Raw genomic sequence first — 21,284 nt, 5'->3', positions numbered from 1 at the left:
AACACCACATTTAAATTAACATGAAAAGTAATCTCATGTTCATTCGCTTCAAAATTGAAGTTCTCCATAATGCTTTAACAATATTGATAATTTACAGTAAAGTATTTACTTCACAAGTCTATGTCAAAAATGCAAACAAAGTTCTGAGTTTGCGTGTTGCATTTTTGTCCCGTGCTGCTGTAGGCAGTATAGCATGTTTGGTTCACAGATGAAAAAATTCAAGGAGGAAGCTTGTGAGACAGCCGTATACAAAGGGAAATTAAATTTGTGGCTTCAAATGTGGGGCCCATGTATACATTAATTCCAAAAATAGATGATATATGATTCTAACATTAGTTATCATACTATTCCTATGTGATAATTATCACTGAAGGCATGGGTATGTGTTTTGGGTTTAGATTTATACATGCATGACTGCTTAAATGATATATTTCAGAATATGTTTGTATTACAATATTGCATTATGTTATTTAACAGTTTAATAAAAAAAATATTATTATAAAAACGACTGCAGGTAATATAAACAAACTGGTTAGGCAACAACGTCAGGGTTCTAGAAAAGCCGAGTGTTAGAACGCAAAGAACTGGCTGCAGATGACACGTTTCCCGAACTTTCTGTGAACTGTAAAAATCATTCAAAGTGAAGCATAGGGACGTAGTGCTGAAGATATTTTTTGATTAGAGTCATCTCGTTATCATCGGTTCACATAACACCGCTGGAGGACCAACCAGGCGGTTTATTTTTGCTACCACTTACCAGGCTGGGGGGGAGGGGGCGTTCCCTCTTGATTTCATGCAGTAGACAGTTGTTGGTTGGAGCTGTTCAATCAAGAAGGAAGATGGCGGCGGCGGTGAGGCAGGAGTTGGCCCAACTTATGAATTCTAGTGGATCGCACAAAGATCTGGCTGGGAAGTAAGTACAGTAATACGACAGTGGTGGGATGTGCATGTCTTTAAAGGAACGCCATATTTTTGTTGAAATGCATTTTTAAAAATATAGAATAGCTCAGTTCCTTTTTGCCGGTATAGCAGCAGTGAGTGACTGCGGCTGTCACATCTCATCGGAGTACTCGCAATGATGTTAGGGACTTGTGGTATTAAATATCAACGATTACAATCGACGAGAAAGATGCTTTTTTATGAATCATTCAGTATTCTGTTACATAACTAGACCTCTTCCGCATAAACACCATAAAAACAACGATGCTTAACAGTTCAGTACAGCCGTAGTAGGTATAAATAGTGGAAGAATATTATTCACCAATGCGGTCATACAACGTAGATCTGTTCTGTGTGCTGCAAAGGGTAGTGGCACTAACCATATAACACTGCGTAATTTATACGTACAGACAGTGGCAGCCCGACCCTGCAGCTCATCATCTGTGATAATGATATTTGTCACGAGTATGCACTGAGACTAAACATTCTGCACCAAATTCTGCATTACCTTAAACAATATTCCCATCATATGATTGTAATTATAATTTGTGTGCTCCATGTAAACATTTTCAGAAGGTGACTGGCATTTTTTTCTTGAACATTTTTTATTTATTTGTTTATTTTTTAAACAGCAGGACTGAAGTTAATCTTTTATTTTTCCGTTAAGTACACCCATCCTGGATTGGTCCTACAATGAATGTTGTTCCATTAAATTTTACCAACCTTATGCATGCACCAAATGGGTGTGTTTTAATGATGTAAACTTAGATAAACGGTTCTCTAGGTGTATGTAAACATGTTTGACATACAGATAGAGACAGACACAGACAGGCAGCATCACTATGGCTCCCAGATTATTGTACACCCACCCAAAAAAAGGCAAACAGCTGTATATCCACAGAGAATCAGTATACTCCTCAGTCACTAGAAGTAGACTAGCCAACTTAATGAAGAAAAGTAATTTAATAATATTATATTGCAATATTATATTACATGTAAGACATTTGTCCTCTTTTCTGAAACTTTCAAGACATAAAAAGCTTTTAAAAATAAATAAAATAACAAATCTCATTATTAAAATGAACTTTTCTTGTAGGTATCGACAGATCCTTGAAAAAGCTGTTCAGTTTAGTGGCGCAGAGCAGCTCGAGGCTTTGAAGGCTTTTGTGGAAGCCAGTAAGTGTATTTTGTATTTTTGTTTTGTTACCTCACATTCATCTTTTTCTAGTATATTTTTTACCCCATGTCAATAAAAACTGGTTTATACCATGTCTGCATGTTTAATTTTGCACATTCTTTGGTGTATGCTTAAAGCATTCTCCCACAGTTCACCTTTCCCAAAGGCACAGTCATTCCAGCTGTTGGTGAGAAAATCCTTCTTCCTTGAAACCCGAATGCATTGCACTGTGAGGCAAATAGAGGCTCTTATTACTTTCAGCTGTTTAATTTAATAAATGGCACCTTGAAGCTTATGAAGCAAGGCATACAGTACAGTCAATTTAAAAACAGGATCACCTATTTTCCCCACATGTTTTTTGTAACTGATAGCCTTCAAACTAGGATAGACTGGCAGACCCACCCCCACGAGTTTAATGTTGTTGATTTATTTGTTTACAACATTGCTTTTTCATGTAACACATAAAATATTACTTTGCAGTTTTTTGTTCCTATTAAATTCATTGATGTCTGAAATGACTTTTTCCTGTTCTTTGTTTTCGCCTGCCTTAGTGGTGAATGAAAATGTCAGTTTAGTGATCTCAAGGCAGCTGCTGACTGACTTCTGCACTCACCTTCCCAATCTTCCTGACGGCACTGCAAAGGAGATATACCATTTCACACTGGAGAGGATCCAGCCCAGGGTCATTTCATTTGAAGAGCAGGTGAGGTTGAACTTTTTACTAATCAGACTTGCTGAAAAACTAGTTGTGACATCATGGATGAAACTTAGGGCACTATATGCCTCACAGGGGTCTGTTTACATTTGAAACTTATTTTTCTGGTGTCTGTACTGACTAGACTAGGCCATTACTTATTTTACTTTTATAGTTTTTATAAAACAATTTGAGTTTCCATTGTTTTTTGTGTCATTTAGGATTAGAAATAGGAAGCCTTATAAGATATTTGCACTGTTTTAGAGAAAGAAAAGTCAAACTTTTATGGTTACAAAAAATAGTAATAAGCCTGGTTAATTTTAGCAGTTTATGTATATTACAATTTTCCTTTCACAAAATGTTTTTTTTTAAATAAAAGCATTTCGATTTCAAGGCCTTGATGAGTCATAGTGTTGTGTATAACTGTGGTCATTCAAGCAATGGTATTAGTCATTTTTAAAACCTATAGAGTGTGATCCTCTCCTGGCAGAACAACACAACAGGGTCTCCGCAGGCCTGTATTAATGGCTTTAAACGGTTTCTCAGGTGGCCTCAATCCGACAGCACCTTGCAACGATCTACGAGAAAGAGGAGGACTGGAGGAATGCTGCTCTAGTCCTAGTGGGCATTCCTTTGGAGACGGGACAAAAGTAAGCAGCAACTACCATGTGCTTTTTTCAATTGAATGATAATGCTGATTCCTCTTTATTTATTTATTTATTTAGTCCATTGAAGTAACTTTTAACCAGTTAGTAAACTCATTATAAATGCTACTTCAGGATCTCCAGACGGCAAAATTAACGTTGGTCCAGCGTAAGTTGTATTGTTACTCTGGGCCATTTTGCTCTTCACTGGATATGACTTGAGATTTATTCTCTTAAAGATGTACTTTGCTAAAAACCTTTACATTTATCCATTTCTAACTTGCACCAAAATACAGTAGCTTTATTTTTTACTGCCACATTTCTGAGTTAATACTACAGTCTAAATACAATTAGTCAAGTGTAAAGATTTGTTAGTGTGATAAACACAAGGATGAGATGAAACAAAGTAAAACCTAACATTATTCAAACTAGAAATTAATGTATTAGGTTACTGTAATCTATATAATGTCCTCTCCAATCAAACTCAAGTGTAAGGTTGGTATTGGTTAGTAATCTATTGTCATCATGACCCAATATCTGGGACTCGATGTGAGAGAAAAAACACTTGTAAAGACGCAAATATCTAACCTATGTGCGATTTAACTTGATCTGCAGTAGTGTGTAGAGTTCATGGATGGAAATAAGACTCCCATTGCATAGCAGTTTGATCCATTCCTGGTTTTACTTCAAGTTTAAGAAGACAGACCTGAGCTTGTTAGCTAAATGCTGTGGCTAATCAAGCTCATAGTAAAACCTGGAGTGGGTGAAACTGCTGTGCAATAGGAGTCTTATTTCCATCCCTTGGGTTGCAGGCTGACATCTTGAATCGTAGAATCACTTGCACTGCATCTCCTTTATTCATTATGTGTTCTATATTTAATAGGCAGTATAACGTGGATTACAAACTAGACACCTATTTGAAAATCGCTCGTCTATACCTTGAGGATGATGATCCAGTGCAAGCGGAAGCTTACATTAACCGAGCCTCTCTGCTCCAAAACGAGTCCACCAACGAACAGCTGCAAATACACTACAAGGTAACTGAAGCTTTCTTACAGGACATTGAAATATAAAAATATATATATTGTAATAGCTTAGCCGTGTGTAAATGTCTTCTGTTGGGAATTGCTGATCCAAAATGATGTATTGTATGGTGGTAACAATGGTGATACCACAAGACGAGTACACACATTTCCCACATAGACTTTTTCTTTCCCTTGAAACCTGTAGGTGTGCTATGCCAGAGTCCTGGACTACAAAAGGAAATTTATAGAAGCGGCACAGAGATACAACGAACTCTCATATAAATCTATTGTACATGAAAGTGAACGGCTGGAAGCTCTGAAGCACGCCCTGCACTGCACAATCCTGGCATCGGCAGGTACCGCTTCATGTTTTTACTGCAGAGTTCGTATTGCAGTGAAAACTAGTATGACATTGGATTAGGTTTCTCTTGCACCATGAGCTCAGACAAGTAGGCAGCAACTAGAGAGCAACAAAGATTTGATTTGTGATCCAAGCTTGTGTCAGACCTAAAAGCTAAAGGATGCGTCAAAAATAAAAGCAGCAGCAGCAGCAGCTAGATCCAGATTGCAGTCTGTGTAGAAGGACATCTTCTATGGTTACAATCTTACATCCTTTGGGCTCCCATGATGTAATTTCAGTGGGAAAAGTATACAGTAATGTAATCCTTGCTGTCTGTCTGAGTGTGGCGGTATATCAGACGGCAGACGAAGGCAGTGGGGTGTATAACCTTTTTGTTGGTTTTGCAGGACAGCAGCGGTCTCGCATGCTGGCCACTCTGTTTAAGGACGAGCGTTGTCAGCAGCTGGCTGCCTATGGGATCCTGGAGAAGATGTATCTAGACAGGATCATTCGGGGGAACCAGCTGCAGGAGTTTGCTGCCATGTTAATGCCTCATCAGAAAGCAACCACAGCCGATGGTTAGAACTCATTTAGACCAGAGCTAGGTCTACACAAACCTATTGCTTAAGGTGGAGTCAGGGTGGGGGGGCTGGCTATAAGAAGACAATGAAAAGGCAATAAATACAGGAAAGATGTTTGCATGGAAATAGAAAAAAAGTACTGAGCAGTTGTGATTAGGACTAGGTTGCAATTATTTAACCAGTTAAATATATGATGTTGCCTGGGGAATTCCCTGATGGAGTAGTTTTAGTCACTAATAGGATCGCAGCTTAAAGCTAATTGGAATGAGTCCTCATAGAAATTACCAGGAATTAAGGACTGGAACCAAAAGTCAAAGGGTTAAAATTATTTGGTTACAAATGATCTAAAAATAGGGCCTTTAAAGCTGTATTTTAATATAATGTGTGTTTGATTTGTCCCATTACTTTACATTCTGTCAAGTGTATTAGAAGGTGGTCAGTACTGTGACAGCTTCTGTCTTTTCCACTGTAGGTTCAAGTATCCTGGACAGAGCAGTCATTGAGCACAACCTGCTTTCTGCCAGCAAGCTCTACAATAATATTACATTTGAAGAGCTGGGGGCTCTACTGGAGATCCCGCCAGCCAAGGTAAGAGGTTGTTTTCACCAAACAGAGCTGTAACGCACAACCCTTTTGTAGCACTTCAGTCAAGCAAGTTGCTTTTTTGGACTGTGGTTATTTTAAAATGCACTAGTGTTCTTTTTGGGTCTTGCATTAGAAAAATAAAACCAGATATTTGAAAATGATTCTATTTTTAAGTTTATAATGAGTCAAAAGATAAAAAGAATTCCCTGGTGCTATTGAAATAGTTCTCAGTTATGTCAGTTAATGTTTATTTATTAAGCCAACAATAAAATACATTGAAGACTAAGTAGCGGGGTTCTGAAAAATGTGTGATACGTCCCCACGTGTTGCTACACCTGTTTAAATAACAGACCTGCAATTTTCTTTTTATTGTTAACATCCTGATAACGTTTTACACTTCTAACTTTAAAGTCTGTTTCAAAGTGTCTGCTCTAGTGCATTGGGGTTTGAGATCTGTCCTCTAAATTACTGCAGGAAGAGCGATTTTAAAAAAAAAAAAAAAAAAAAAAAAAAAAAGTGCTCTGGCTTTTCTGTTCAGTACCACATCATGGATCGTTGTTGCTGCGTTACTGTTTGACAGTAATACTTGCAGTGTCTGCACTAGAGCGGACATTTATGAAAAGAGCTTTGAAACAGACTTTAAAGTTATAAATGTAAAAAGTTGTCAGAATGTTAACAATGAAAAGAGAAATGTGTTTCATTTTAATTATACAACGTTGAAACGTAGAGGCTAGTTTAAAGCAGACAGGGTACATTCCAGATGGAAACCAAAAGATAGTTCTGTAAGAATACATGTTATTAACAAGAACATTACCATAAACTTAGACCCATGTATATCAATATGGGTCTGTTACACACATAGTACTTTAACAGTATTATTTGTCTTTCACAGAATATTATGCAAGTTGCACTTTGGAGCAAGCCCTTTATAAATTGATCCTGTTGTATGGGCGATCAGAAATTCAGACATGTTCAATGGAAGTCCAATTAAAGTGCATCGTAGATATTATTTGCGATAAAAACAAGTGTTGATTAGCTCAAATTAAGCCATTATTTCATCTGGCGCAAAAAAAAAAAAAATGTGGCAAAGACCCAAAAACAGTCACAGCATTTTAATTCTTTAAGACTAAGTTACTGTATGTAGTTTTTAGGATATTAAAGCCAATTTTAAGAAGTGGAACAAGTCAGTCCACACATTTACCATCTTTATTGAAAATAACATCTACATAAGGGTGAATGCAACTTGGCAAGCCAGAACTAGAGTTCCCAACTTGTTATGTGCCTGATAAACCATGCTTTTAAATTGTTTCAACAAGTACTGTAGAAACAAAATGCCCATTAAATAAGAATGGAACTAGTTCAGTGAGTCTTCAGTATGTTTCGTCCTTGAAATGACAGCACTTGGACAGTACAACAGAAAATAAGAAGATACTTGTTTGTGAAGTTTTAATTATGCTTAAAAGATAAATTGAGAATCTGAAGGAAAAAAGATATATATATATATATATATATATATATATATATATATATATATATATATATATATATATATATATATATATATATAAATAAGAGATAAATAAATGTTGTCCTGAGAATAAGCTTAGAAGGGCCACACTGTGACCATCTGTAGATGGAATGTTGTGGATTATTTTGAATATATCTGTGTTGTTGTGCAGGGCTCTTTTCCCGCTGTCGAAGCCCCTGGTTACAGATGCGACTTGGTAGGGAACAAATAAACTACTTATACTAATAATTCAAACAAAGTTTTTTCAGACAAAATGCAGACTCACAAACCATACTCTCAAAGTCTCTTAAGAAAGACAGTGGAGAGCCTGAGAAGCTGCAGTGCACACCCATTATAATGCGGCCAAAGGGTTCAAAGGCGAGTGTGACCTTGGCTGCCATAATTTGTTAACTAAAAGCGTTTTAGCAAAGCTGAACCGCTTACTCACCAGAATGTACATCGTTAAGCACATTTTACTCAAAAGCATTTTAAAACTGCTATACCTTTTGACACAATTACAACGCAGAGGATAAACTGTGCTATGCAGGAATGGTTTGACGCAGAAATTGTTGGTAAAAAAGGAAATGTGTTTATTAATTGTGTTCAGATGAGGTTGTGCACTGATTCAAGAGATTATTACAACCTGTTGGGAGAGCAAGTGTGATTGTGAGAGGCCTTTAAATTTGCTGCCTTTTACACCACATTAATATTGTTATGCTGAAGCAACAGAAACTAAGAGGGGTTGCAAGCTAGGTATAAACAAAAATCATTCTAAAAAATTGTTAAATAAGAATAGGATTGGAAGACTGTCTATTTAAAAGAGTTATACAGATATACCAGAAGATTAGGTAAGTCTCTTAAAGCAAGCCGTACTTGAAAGCTGTGTTATGTGGTTCCTCACTAGTTTCAGGCTTCAAGGTCAGTTAGTCTATAAAAAGTGTTTTTATTTGACTGTTCTCCCTTCAATACTATAACTGTTTAAGTTAGTTCTTAATTCCCAAGGTTTCTATCCTTGTGCTTTTATAAATCAAAGGAGGACACCACAATCCACACCCATCTTCACCGATCATGACTGCATAGTTTCTCTTATTTTGTTTTTTATATGTTGGCGTTATAGCCTTGACAAGCAATGCAGCATTCTACCCAGGGCTCAGTTTCTCCACCGTATGTGTTCTGAGGACTGTGAGCAGAAGACATGTACATAAAGTGTAATAAGATGTAGTACAGTAGTTTATTGACAGACCAGATACAAAAACACAGTGCTGCTACTATAATAAGACAATTGATTTGAGCAATGTCCATTATCTGTTGCTGCTTTTACCTAATGGGCAGTAAATAACATAGGAGCAAGCTTGATGCCCTAATCCCGCATTATAACGGGAGTGCACTTCATTAAATAATAATTTGGTCTTACTAAAGTACATTCAAAATATTGTTTTTTAAAGCATTTCATGGCATCTTTAGTACTGACTTACCTTAAGCAGTACTACTGTTTTGAATGTATCGACTAACCCTGACAAAGTGTTTTCCTCTTTAATTTCAAATAAGTTTTGAATCCAATTTGGGCTGAAGAAAGCTTTTTTTAAAATAAAAAAAAAAAAAAAAAAAAAAAAAAAAACCAAAAAAAAACTTTGTTCTTGTCCAGTTTTTGTTGTGAAGCTGTTGTAGCTGTATAATTAAAATACCAGAAAATAAAGTTTCCGAATTGTTGTAATTTTGTTATATATTTAATTATTACCAGCAAAACAAAGTTGTTAACCTCATGTGCTAATATGTATAATATTGTATAATTGTCAAGGGTTTTAGTGAAATTGTTTTTAAAACCATTTCTCCCAATAAAACATGTCAATAAAGATCTCTGTTTCTGTGGACAGGCAGAAAAGATAGCCTCCCAAATGATAACCGAGGGTCGAATGAATGGCTTCATCGATCAGATAGATGGCATTGTTCATTTTGAAAGTAAGTACGGTGTGCTGTAATCTTTAAACATCACCACTAGGTGTCTCACTTACATGCACAATTAGTAAGAAACCCTACAGTGGCTACTTTTGTAAAACTGACACAGATGTGATTCCCTTCGACACACAGTCCAAGAAAGACGTTAAGCTTTTGTAACTCCACTGAATATTACTTGATACTTGTATTGGCTTAGAAAGGTAATATAGAATGACATGGTTATTGAAATATTTTCTCAGCGGAATACCTTTTCACGAGGAGTCCAATAGAGTGAATAGCATACGACTGTCAAACAAGGTCCAAAGAAGTTACTCAACAGTAAATATCTTGTTCCCTGCTCTGCTTTCAGCTCGTGAGCCTTTGCCCACCTGGGACAAGCAGATCCAGTCACTGTGTTTCCAAGTCAATAACCTCCTGGAGAAGATCAGCCAGGCAGCGCCCGAGTGGACAGTGCAAGCAATGGAAGCACAGATGACCCAGTAACTCTCTCTCGCCCTCTAGTTTGGACGTTGTCTTCTCCCCATTCCCTTGCACTGCGAGAGAACAGCAGACCCTTTGTTCAAGATCATACTCTATTTAAAAATTGCAAAAATGCTGTTTTGTTGTTTCAGATATTCATGCACAAAAAAAGGGAACATATCTCCGTTTTAGGCTATGTCTAAATTTAGAAATATTAACAGTTTCCTCTTTTGTGTATTTTCCCATCCTAGGGACACCTGGGATCAAGAGAACCGCAGCAGTCGCTAGTTGGCAGAGCATTGTTTTACTAAGCTGTAATTATAAAATTTTATAACTTTTTTTTTCTTCTCTAATTGTCACTAGAAACACTATCACTGGTGTTTCTTGAAGATCTTCTATTTCTTTGCTCTTTTTTTATAGTTTAATTTAGATTATACAAATAGTATATGTATAAAAATACAATGCTATAGATAGAGTTGCTGTTGCTTCCTGGCACTTGGTGCTTTTACAATATGTTCAGACTCACACCAAGGGTCTAGCTGCCGCATTAACTGCAGCAAGGAAACAGCAGTTGATCTGTGGCGTTGTATTTGAAATATTTGCATATCCTGACTTAATGCTACAAAACAAGTGAAGAACCAAAAGATAATACATTGGGACAAGTGATAATTTACCAAGTAAGAGCTCTCCTTCACCCCCACCCCAAATTAATAAGAATACGTATCTGAATAAACTCACTGCAGTCTCATTTCAAGGGATTTTAATTTCCCTCTATTTAACAGCACTATTGCTGCTCCTGTTTCTTAGGAATTTTTTTCCTGATGTTTGCCAAGGGCTCCAAAATCCGACACTGAGCAGCGCTATGGTGCAACAAAGTTGTTTCAAAGGGGATAGACCATTTTAGTTAATTGTTTTTTGTGGGAGATTATTTATACCTATGAAGATAAATATATCCTATTAAAAATGATTGGACAGCAATTGGCTTCTCTAAGTTAGTATGAAGATATATGGGGAACGCTGAATCAGCTGCACTTCAATGTATCTTAAGGATTCTGAATAGGTACCACTCAGTGTCCTGCAAGTCAAGAAATATTTGTGCATAAAAACAGTGAATTGTGTATTTGTGCATAAAAACAGTGCATTGTGTATTTGCCTCCACTGCTGTGATCTCCTGGATATCAACAAGAAGAATTTTCCCTGCTGTATAAAGGTTATGTGAATGGCTTTTGAATTGATTTTCTTTTTTGCTCCCGCATTCTATATTGCATTCTATATCCATATTGCATACAGTAAATTAAATAGAAACCGCATATTTGGCACTCAATAAAGCGTTTCTTCTGGGGTTATGTTTGAGAGCCAATCACTACTTAGCTATTATTGTTAATAAACAAAACTAAAAAAAGCAGAAAATGTTTTGTAATAAAGTGTATTATGGTTGCAGGAAAAGATTTTTCAGTCTAACCTGGATATAAAGTCACATGTTGTACCATTGTTTAAATATTTTATACTCAGGCACCATTTTGAATTAAAAACAACCTGAGCTACTTAAAACAAACAGTATAAGTCAGATTTGTAACTATAATGTATTCACAAAACATAAGGACTGCTTTTTAAAAACCTATTTTAATTAATCAAGTTAGCAGTTAAAGAAACATCCGAACTGTTTTCGAATGGTTTAGAAGTTAATTCTCATTTTTCAAAAGAACTGTTTAACTTAAGAAAATGTTTATGAATGCTCTTCAATAACAACAATTCCTTAAAACAGCCCTAAAAAGAAGGCCTTTTATCTCAAAATCAAGATTGCGGTACCTGACTGCTAAATACAAAGAAAAGGAGAGTGCTCAAATTGTCAAAATAGGAAATAAAACCAGTTGTACTATTGAGAAATACAGATTCCCTCTAGCGTCTGACCAACAATCTAGTTTTTGTACATCAGTAAGTTGAGGAGAAAGAGAACTTGCTCAGCACTGTCTGGCTTTGACAATCTGGATCATCTTCTTGGTTTTTCTGAAAATTGAATAAAGAATATTTAAAAACTGAAATACCAATATAGAGGTAGAAAAAAAAAAGGTGTTCATAACAGATTCTTTAAGCCTGTTCGATATATAAAATACAAAAGAATGAAAATAAAATGATGTATTTAATAATAAATAGTGGCGTATAGAGAACAATGACATGGGTAAAGATCCAGTTAGATGTATTAGAAGAAAGAGATTTTAAAGGATTGTTTTGCATTGTTTTAAATAGACAGTAGAGCTCAAAATGGGCGTTGCTAACAATCTGAGCTAACATTTAATGTGTGGCTATTAATAGGTGTATGTGTATACACAAGTAGCTGTGTGTATCTCTCTGTAGATAGTTGTTGTTTTTCTCACCTTATTGTGTGGCACAGAACACATTCATTTGCATAGCTGTTGCCATCTGTGCCACAAACTGGTGAGAAAATAAAAGGGCATCCCTCGAGTGGGTATTTGTAACAGGCAGGCTAGGAAAAAACACAAACCAGTGAAGTAAGTGGTTTCATAAATAACAATTAAAATTAATTGTTAGGATCAGGAGTTCAGTAATATTGTTTCTTAAGCACAATGTGTATTTGTGATGTACCTGTGCTGGCCCTAAGGCACAAAGTAAATAACTCAAATAAACTAATCAAATGAATGGAGTGTTTGTTAACACTGATTTAGTTGTCACATTTCTCCAGTGCTTGGTAGTCCATTGCCTGTGCTCTTTGCATCCCTGGACTCGCAAACGTGCATTGCCAGGTGTGATGAGTGGTTTGTGCACTGCCACTCTACTATGGTGTCCCGCTCTGGAGTTCTCCTGGACTGTTTTTGATGAAACTGGCTGCTCGCGCCCCGGGTTGAAATTTGTAGTCAATTGATCTGCAGTTGCTCGCCTGTTTTGCCTTGCACTTCAAATTAATGCACGGATATCACAATCCTGGAGTATGTGTTTCTGCCCACTGTTGCCCTTTGCTGATGATGTCTTTCCCTCGGAGTTCCATGTTGACATCACCTTAGACACCATTGCTCGTGAAACATCAGCAAGTTGAGCTGTCTTGGTCACTGAAGCTCCTGCCAAACCCGCCCCAACAATCGCCCCTCTTTCAAAGTCACTGAGGTCTCCTCTTGCAGCCATGCTAGCCATAATTATAGCCTGTCCAGTATTTTTATAGATGACCTTAAGCAAACTGGGATGTAATTTGCTAAATTAACGCATGAGCCACACCTGTGTGGAAGCCCTTGCTTGCAATATAGTTGGTGTCCCTCGTTTACCCAGGTGTTTCCATTTTTTTGTCCACTACCTGTATTGCCAAGGCATTTACCACCAATTTTTTGTTGATGTTAAAAACCTACCAAATAACTCTGTGAGGAGCTGGGGTCTTTAGATTTTTTTTTTTTTTTTTTTTTTTAATTTACAAATAATAATAATAATAATAATAATAATAATAATAATAATAATTTGAGGCACCGTGGTAAATATGGTCTTTAATGTAACCTCATTTGTATAACTTAGGTTTTGATCACTTCAAGCAGTACATTGTATTGTTGTAAACAAAGAGTATGGACATTTATGATTGAAATATTAAGTTTTATCTAGTGAGAAAAATAAGAAAATCGTAATTGTACTTACAGTTCTGTAAGGTTTTGCTCCTGAGTCTAATAAAGAAAGACAAAGGTATTAGTATTCCTAGAAAATGCCTGAAGTAAATCAAAATCGAAATCGCTGCTACATATTAACAAAAATTAAGCACAAATTACATTGGGATAGACATTCCACTGTGTGCAAATTACATTGGGATAGACATTCCACTGTGTGCAAATTACATTGGGATATACATTCCACTGTGTGCAAATTACATTGGGATAGACATTCCACTGTGCAAATTACATTGGGATATACATTCCACTGTGTGCAAATTACATTGGGATAGACCTTCCACTGTGTGCAAATTACATTGGGATAGACATTCCACTGTGTGCAAATTACATTGGGATAGACATTCCACTGTGTGCAAATTACATTGGGATAGACCTTCCACTGTGTGCAAATTACATTGGGATAGACCTTCCACTGTGTGCAAATTACATTGGGATATACATTCCACTGTGCAAATTGGAGGCAAGTTTCTCATCTGATACTAAATCTGTTATGTAGTAATTTGCCCCGATCCATGTTCAATTAATACTAATGCATAATCATTTGTGTCTATAGTTAACATTTCTCAGTTTAGTCATCTCTCCACTCCAGACCATGTTGACATTAATGTTGTTTGTAGGGCAGAAACCTATATCCTGCTTGAAACCACAGAGAAACAGGTATGGCAGATAGGAATATCCCTGATATATGTATGAGTTGCAGGTTATAAATAGTATCTGCTGTTTAAACCATTGGTATTGTGATGCATTAATGAATAATAAGCGACATCTTTGCTGATAATTTAATTGGTTTTGAGGTTGGGTTTGTATCCAGTGGCCAGCAGTTCCAGTAGGGAGTGAATGACTTATTATCTTATTATCAGGAAACTTTCATTGTTTAAATGGCACGGATAAAAACATACTCTGTGCTGTATGCTGGGCTGTTAGCCAGAAGGATAGTGGTGGCACCACAGTTCAAAATGTAGGCTTAGACTCTGTATAATTCCATTATATGGACTTTGATTTGTTTTCCTCTAACTTTGTACTGCTGGTGTACTGCATTGTAATAATTTACTTCACAAGTACATTTCTGTTTACAGATTTATCTGATTAATTGAGTATGAATCAGTGTCTTTCATACAAGAAATGTAACCCATCGAGTAAAATTAAGCACTGCAATTTCTGTATGTTACTGCCATTGGATTCTTGTAAAACAACTTTTAAATAATCGAATGTCTTACACTTAGCGTTCTTAAACAATGCTGTTACTTTGCTGTGATCTGCACTGTTTTTCTAAAGTAAGGTATGTATAATAATAAAAGTGGTTCCTTTTTTGCAGTTTAAAAAAACAAAACATGCAACCTAAATACAGCACATTTGATTCTATTTATGCAATTTAAATTAATCCAAAACTTTAACCAGGTACCATTGAGAAGAAATAGAAACCAGACTGCTCACAAACTAATAAAATGAAGAAAAAAAAAAAAAAACTTCTTACCAGAGAAGCAAATGAAGATCAGAAAAACAAGGACAAAACTCGGACTCATTTTGATAAAGTTCCCTCTGCTATTCGTGTCTAGCACTTCTGAAACAAGTGCAGTCTTGCCAAACTGAATAAGTGGGTGGTTGGGGCTGTAAAATCGATTTGCACACAGTATGACTGACTGTTTAAAAATGAAACCTAACTTAGTTAAACATTATTATAATAATTTGAAGGAAAAAAAAATTACCCAAATAAGCATAAAGTGTTTAGTATAGAAATTCTAAGTATGCTGCATAATATTTGGTTTGCATATAAACACATGTACTTTACACTAACAGATTCCCCAGTTAACTGTAAGTCTGAGATTGTCAAGCAGGGACTACCGGGTGCTTCAAAAGGGTTCCTCTTTTACTGAATTCAATTCATTAACTTCCACGTAAAACTGTAAACAGAGTACACCGACTCCTGCACCGCATTCCCCTTTTAAAAGTGTTTTATTCAGAACAAATACAAGTCGGTTTATTGATACAACGGAAGCCTATATCATAAATGTATTAACAACGCAATATATTAAGACTAACATTGACAGTGAACTGGTAACTACACCCTGTATCCTATTGCATTTGTGATTTTAGAGGTCTTGTAATATATACACTGTTCTCAGGACACTGCAGCACAGCATCTTATAGGTTGTTTCAGCAGTTCCTTCCCTGACTATTCTCACTCTTTCCCTGATACAAAGGAAAAGGTTAGGGTTTGTAATTTTTCTGTGTGTGATCTGAAAATGCATTTTTTAATGAATGCATGGTAAAAAAGTTTTATGAAAGTATTAATTTCGCCCATTTAACAGACACAGCATGTATTCATTTGAGTAGGTCATCTGCACAAACAGGTTTATAAGCCCGATTGGCATGCTTTTATTCTTATGGTATTTCATGCAAAACTTAAAAAAAAAAAAAAAAAAAAAACCCTACAGACGTCATTTGCATACAACTGCATTGACTGAAATTCGCATTTACAGCACTGTACTAAATACAATACACATTGATAACAATTTCAACATTATGTGCAACCAAGGAATAGTTCCAAAAGAGCTATCTGTTTTCACCGTGTAACACATTTTTTTTTTTTTGCTTATGCCTCAAAAGTATAGAAAAATACAGAATATGCCTCAAAAGTATAGAAAATGGCTATTATTCCCCACAGACTTTGCTTTTGTGACCAGGACAGTGATATTTTGAAATTTACCTATTTTCCAGAACATTCCAGATAGACTCAGTGCTGAGTAAACTTGGAGTAACTTCTAGAACTTTCTAGAACTTCCCAGTAATATAAATAGTAGTATAAATACAGGGGCCTTAAGCCCACCAGTTCAGTTTAGTTCCAGCTGCCTAAGTGGATACATATCTGCATTTTTCTGAGATGGCATCAAGAGGCTGCAATGGTGGCATTCCTGATGGGTTTTACCAAGTTTCCCTGCTATCTTTGATTTTGAGACAGCAGGGACACCAAGGCGCACTACCACAGGCAGGACTGGCCACAGCGGACCGAGTTCTCTGTGGGGAGGAACAACGTCAAGTGGGAGCCACTGGTGGACCCCCGGAAGGTGCTGATGCCACCACTGCACATCAAATTGGGCCTTATGAAACAATTTGTCAGAGCTCTAGATAAGGAGTCGGCAGCCTTCAAGTACCTTCAAGACTTCTGTCTGAGGCAAAGGTCAAAGCCGGTGTCTTCGTCGGACCAAAGATAAAGAAGATCCTGGAGTGCAATGAATTCCCCAAGAAAGCTCACTAGTAAGGAGAAAGCAGCTTGGAACAGCTTTGTCGCAGTGGTTCGGGGCTTCCTGGGCAATCACAAGGCTGAAAACTATGTGGAGATGGTTGAGACTCTGGTGAAGAACTACGGCACAATGGGCTGTAGGATGTTCCTCAAAGTCCATATCCTTGATGCTCATCTTGATAAATTCAAGGAGAACATGGGAGCGTACTCGGAGGAGCAAGGTGAACGCTTCCACCAGGATATACTGGACTTTGAACGCCGCTACCAAGGACAGTATAACGAAAACATGATGGGAGACTGCATTTGGGGGCTGATTCGTGAAAGTGATTTACAGTATAATCGTAAATCCCGAAAAACTACTCACTTCTAAATCTTTTGTAGTCATTTTTGTATTAGTTTAGTATAAATACATGTTAATTTGGATTCATATGTTGTTTTTTTCTGACTTTATGTGAACAAAAATACCATTTTCTCATTGGAAATAGGTAAATTTCAAAATATCACTGTCCTGGTCACCAAAACAAAGTTTGTGGGGAATAATAGCCATTTTCTATACTTTTGAGGCATAAGCAATTAGGAAATAACACTTACTACCCAGGAACAAAAATTGTGTTACATAGTGTAATCGGGTACACTGGCAGGCACCTGGAACAAATTTAACAGCCCTGTACAACACTATGTAGTATTTGTTTACTTTGTAAGGTTTTGCAATACTTGGTATGCAATTCTAATTATATTGTGGCTATTATATATCATTACAGAAAACATAATAAGAATCACTGCATCGTGTATACTTACAATGATACTCGCTGCTTGGTCATCTTTCTGAAGAACCCAAAAGAAACAAACAAGACCTGCTAATTAGACAAACAATGTGTCTGTCAGAATTAATTTCATCAACTCAAAGCAGGTCTATATATTATTGAATGGACACCTGGGCCATTGCTTATTTAATATAATAACTCCCTGCGAAAGCAATGCAAAGAATATCGAGGTACAACGTCGATAGGTTGTAATTGTATAATAATGAGGACGTTAATGTTTGGAAAATTGACCAAACTACTCGACTTGGAAAAGACGCACTTGGACTTGAGAGCATTTTACAACGACTATTTAACCATTTTTATGCATTTTACAATTTTACGATAGATGCCGAACGCCTCTGAGACACTGAGATCTGTATGAGTCTTACCCCTAACCAAAAAGTAAGCACAACAGAACTGGCGGTTTATTTTGGAACGATGAACAACATAATACCCTAATAATCAAGCGTGTTCACAAGTTTCCAATACAGCTCGGCTACCATTGTGAATGGGGATTTGACACATTTTCGTTTGCGCATATACTGGTGAAATGGGCTGCCATTTTTAGTATGTTTGTGTACTTTTTTTTGTTTTTTCCCTCTTGGGCCAGTAACCATTGGATTCATTGCGTACACGGTTGTGTCTGAAACTATTTGTATGTACAAAAATGTAGTGAACGACTTATAACATGTATACATTTCCTGCTACAGATATAAAGATTACGGTAAAGTATCATTTTCTTAACGGCTTCTTTGTCCTCGTGCCATGTGACGTCACCAGTAAAAACAAAAACCCCTGCATGATGTTTAGGTTTTTGTAAGTGTGTGATCCAGCCAGGAGTAGTTAACACCAGAGGATAGGCATAGGCCCATACCTGGGTGCATGAATAAAACTCCTGTGAAGAGAGGCGATTTTTTTACATTTTATTTTTTTACGATTAAGACGCTATAAGAAACCAAACAACCTTGCAGTTCAGTCTGTCAAGATACTGGTTTAATAATTTTAAACGCACAAAATTGGTCAGATGTTTGTATAAAATGTTCAATATGTACATACTGTGCATGTATTAATAACGTACATGCAAGGATCACCAGTGCCAGAATTCCCACATGCAGCTTATTACAGGAAAGTGCGAAACAAACACTGAATCAAGTACTGTTCTTTTAAAAGTATTATCTAAGTGATACAGTTCAAAATACTCGCCATGTCAGAAGCATTGGTTTAAAAAATATATAAACATTTGAAGCGAGTATAAATGCAAAGACATTTTGATTTATTGCAGTAAGTTGCGAAGTTTGTCCATAAAAAAATGCTGTAACTGTTACTGCAAACATGCCAACAGTTTCTATACGGTCGGGAATGTCCCGATTACACCGTGTAACAAATTATTTTTTTTTTTTTGTTCCTGGGTAGTAAGTGTTATTTCCTAATTGCTTATGCCTCAAAAGTATAGAAAATGGCTATTATTCCCCACAAACTTCGCTTTTGTGACCAGGACAGTGATATTTCAAAATATCACTATTTCCAATGGGAAAACAGGCAAATGTGTGTCTTTTCGTTCACAGAAAGTCAGAAAAAAACAACATATGAATCCAAATTAACATGTATTTATACTAAAGTAATACAAAAATGACTACAAAAGATTTAGAAGTGAGTAGTTTTTCGAGATTTACGATTATACTGTATTTACTTTATAATATTACTTTTATATTCTGTGCCAAAATGAGTTGTTTGAATCTAAATAATGATAGTCAAATCACCATGGTTTCCACCAAACTTATTTGGTTTTCATCAGTGTAGCAAGCGCCCATAATTTGTCTGGTCTTTTTTTAATTGGCCTGTAGACTGAGATGGAACTGGTGGCAGGCCCAGTTAGATATTTGTGTTTCACAAACTAATATCATGGTGCAGACGGAAATGTAGCATTAGCCTGGATTCATTTCAAACTCTGTCTGTCGAAGCCTCATTTCAGACTGAACTGAGATCTGTGGCAGATGCAAACAAAGTCAGTGGGCAGAACCCCCAGTTTGTGTCATTATTGTAGTGTTCTTGTAATGCGTGGCTCATGAAAAGAAAGTTATGCCTAATTTGTTCTCCTGTACTACTGTTGACTAAACACATTAGGGTAAGGTATAAAACTGATGGAATTTCCCAAGGAATGAACAGGGAATAGTACACCTCACTCATTTCCTTTCATTGTTGCAGACTGCGGCATAATCAGAGATGGGCCATGCTCTTCACCTGGTGCAGAACGATGGGCTAGTGTAAAACAGTACTGTACTACATTCTTTCAAACACATCAGTGATTCTCTTTGAGACGTTGGTTGTTCTTGAGACCAGTGTACCTAACACTAACCCTACCGTTAAAGTAGGTGTGTATGTGTTCAAATTAAGAACTGGTTTAGACAAATTCACAGCTGGCCCGTCTCTGAAAAGCCTGGCCTGTCTTTCTACACTTATGCCCTGGATTCCACTTACACATATATAAGAGCTGAAAAATGTACCTCATTCTCTAACTTTGACCTATTCACAGCTATGCAAGGTCAATGTGTAACACGCGCAATACTAATTTAGGGGTGGTGAACCAAAATCTATCTCAACGTTTAAAAAATATTTGTGATTGTTTCTTTAAGTATTACTAAATACTATAGCCATTGTAACAGGGTGGAGACTGGGTGTGAACCGTCAACGCCACACACTTGAAGAGAGCATCTTAATCACTATGCAAAAGAGCTAAGCTGATCTTTCAATCTCATCTCAGTGACAGAGGGCAGAATCCGTAACAGCCGTGCATCACACAGTCCCCCATTACACCACCACTTCATGTTTTATACCTTGGTTATGGACGAATCGCTCTGGATTTTACATTGGTCAACAAAACGCAAAGGTCTTCAGTTCTTTTAAGCTTCAGTGTGCAGAAACTCACTCTGTCTGCAGCTATCAGTGTGTCCAAATGTTACATGCAAGCCAAGCCCTTTTCCAAAAATAAATAGGCTAATATTGATGAATGTTTAAAAAAATTTATTACTTTTTAATACATCTGATAAAATCAGAACATTTTAAAATGATATCAATAAACCTGTAATTTAACACTGTTGATTGTTTTCGTGCAATCAACTGAAATTATCAAATAACTTGTATACAGTATCACAATAGGGTTTCAGCGCAATACGATCAAACCATTTCATTCTGCTTGTCCCTGGTTTAATTCAGTGCCCCTTCACCTGTAAGAAACAACAGTTTTTGAAATTCTGATTTTTTTAAAATGTAAAACAGGCCTAAGTTTACCAAACCTTATTTTGTGCATTATTTCATTATTAGATATTATAGTCTGTTACAATTATACAATCATCCATAATTCAAAACACACAATTCTAAAATACACAGTCACACTAAAAAGAGACTTGTTTTGTTGTACTGGGTCTGCTTGCCTCCAGCCCCTCACTTCAGTCAGACCAGCTGGTCCCACAACACTTCTTGAGTGTCACTTAGAACTCGCTTTAGGATTCTGACCCTTACCTCCTGAAAATTAAAAAATCCCCTGCTGCTTTCTTTTATCAATATCCCTCTTTAGTTGGCAGGTGGTACAGACCAAGCAAAAGGTGGAACAGAGCCAATCGTTACACAGCGATCCCTGGAGAGGAATAATACACATATTAATAGAAAATATT

General features: G+C 36.6%; 2 protein-coding genes across 3 annotated transcripts; one reads left to right on the top strand and one right to left on the bottom strand.

Moving 5' to 3' along the window:
* Window positions 1-809: 809 nt before the first annotated feature.
* On the top strand, window positions 810-10,655 carry LOC121316351 (COP9 signalosome complex subunit 4-like). Of its 2 annotated transcripts, XM_041251426.1 has the most exons (11): window positions 810-913; window positions 2,036-2,115; window positions 2,668-2,819; window positions 3,357-3,460; window positions 4,338-4,491; window positions 4,685-4,835; window positions 5,227-5,397; window positions 5,873-5,988; window positions 7,665-7,709; window positions 9,367-9,451; window positions 9,798-10,655. In XM_041251426.1, exons 1-11 carry the CDS (start codon window positions 840-842, stop codon window positions 9,929-9,931), a joined length of 1,266 nt encoding a protein of 421 aa, XP_041107360.1. In that variant the 5' UTR covers window positions 810-839; the 3' UTR covers window positions 9,932-10,655. The 2 variants fall into 2 exon arrangements, with proteins under 2 accessions (XP_041107360.1, XP_041107367.1); XM_041251433.1 differs by lacking the exon at window positions 7,665-7,709.
* Window positions 10,656-11,331: 676 nt separating this feature from the next.
* Window positions 11,332-15,172, bottom strand: LOC121316365 (trypsin inhibitor ClTI-1-like). The gene is made up of 4 exons (XM_041251444.1): window positions 15,044-15,172; window positions 13,541-13,566; window positions 12,283-12,392; window positions 11,332-11,914 (listed from the first exon to the last, which is right to left on the bottom strand). Exons 1-4 carry the CDS (start codon window positions 15,090-15,092, stop codon window positions 11,869-11,871), a joined length of 231 nt encoding a protein of 76 aa, XP_041107378.1. The 5' UTR covers window positions 15,093-15,172; the 3' UTR covers window positions 11,332-11,868.
* Between the last annotated feature and the right edge of the window lie 6,112 nt (window positions 15,173-21,284).

Source organism: Polyodon spathula, chromosome 1 (genome assembly GCF_017654505.1).
Source record: "Polyodon spathula isolate WHYD16114869_AA chromosome 1, ASM1765450v1, whole genome shotgun sequence".
NCBI lineage: Eukaryota > Metazoa > Chordata > Actinopteri > Acipenseriformes > Polyodontidae > Polyodon > Polyodon spathula.
This window is presented reverse-complemented; position numbering and strand designations above follow the sequence as displayed.

Bases quoted from the DNA above. Each gene is read 5' to 3' on its own strand.
- LOC121316351 (XM_041251426.1), top strand. From the start codon at position 840: ATGGCGGCGGCGGTGAGGCAGGAGTTGGCCCAACTTATGAATTCTAGT. The intron at 4,492-4,684 runs GTAACTGAAGCT...TGAAACCTGTAG, and splicing joins AGCTGCAAATACACTACAAG to GTGTGCTATGCCAGAGTCCT. The intron at 5,398-5,872 runs GTTAGAACTCAT...TTTCCACTGTAG, and splicing joins GAAAGCAACCACAGCCGATG to GTTCAAGTATCCTGGACAGA.
- LOC121316365 (XM_041251444.1), bottom strand. From the start codon at position 15,092: ATGAGTCCGAGTTTTGTCCTTGTTTTTCTGATCTTCATTTGCTTCTCT. The intron at 13,567-15,043 runs GTAAGAAGTTTT...TTTCTTTATTAG, and splicing joins GATCTTCATTTGCTTCTCTG to ACTCAGGAGCAAAACCTTAC. The intron at 12,393-13,540 runs GTAAGTACAATT...GTTTTTTCCTAG, and splicing joins GAGCAAAACCTTACAGAACT to CCTGCCTGTTACAAATACCC.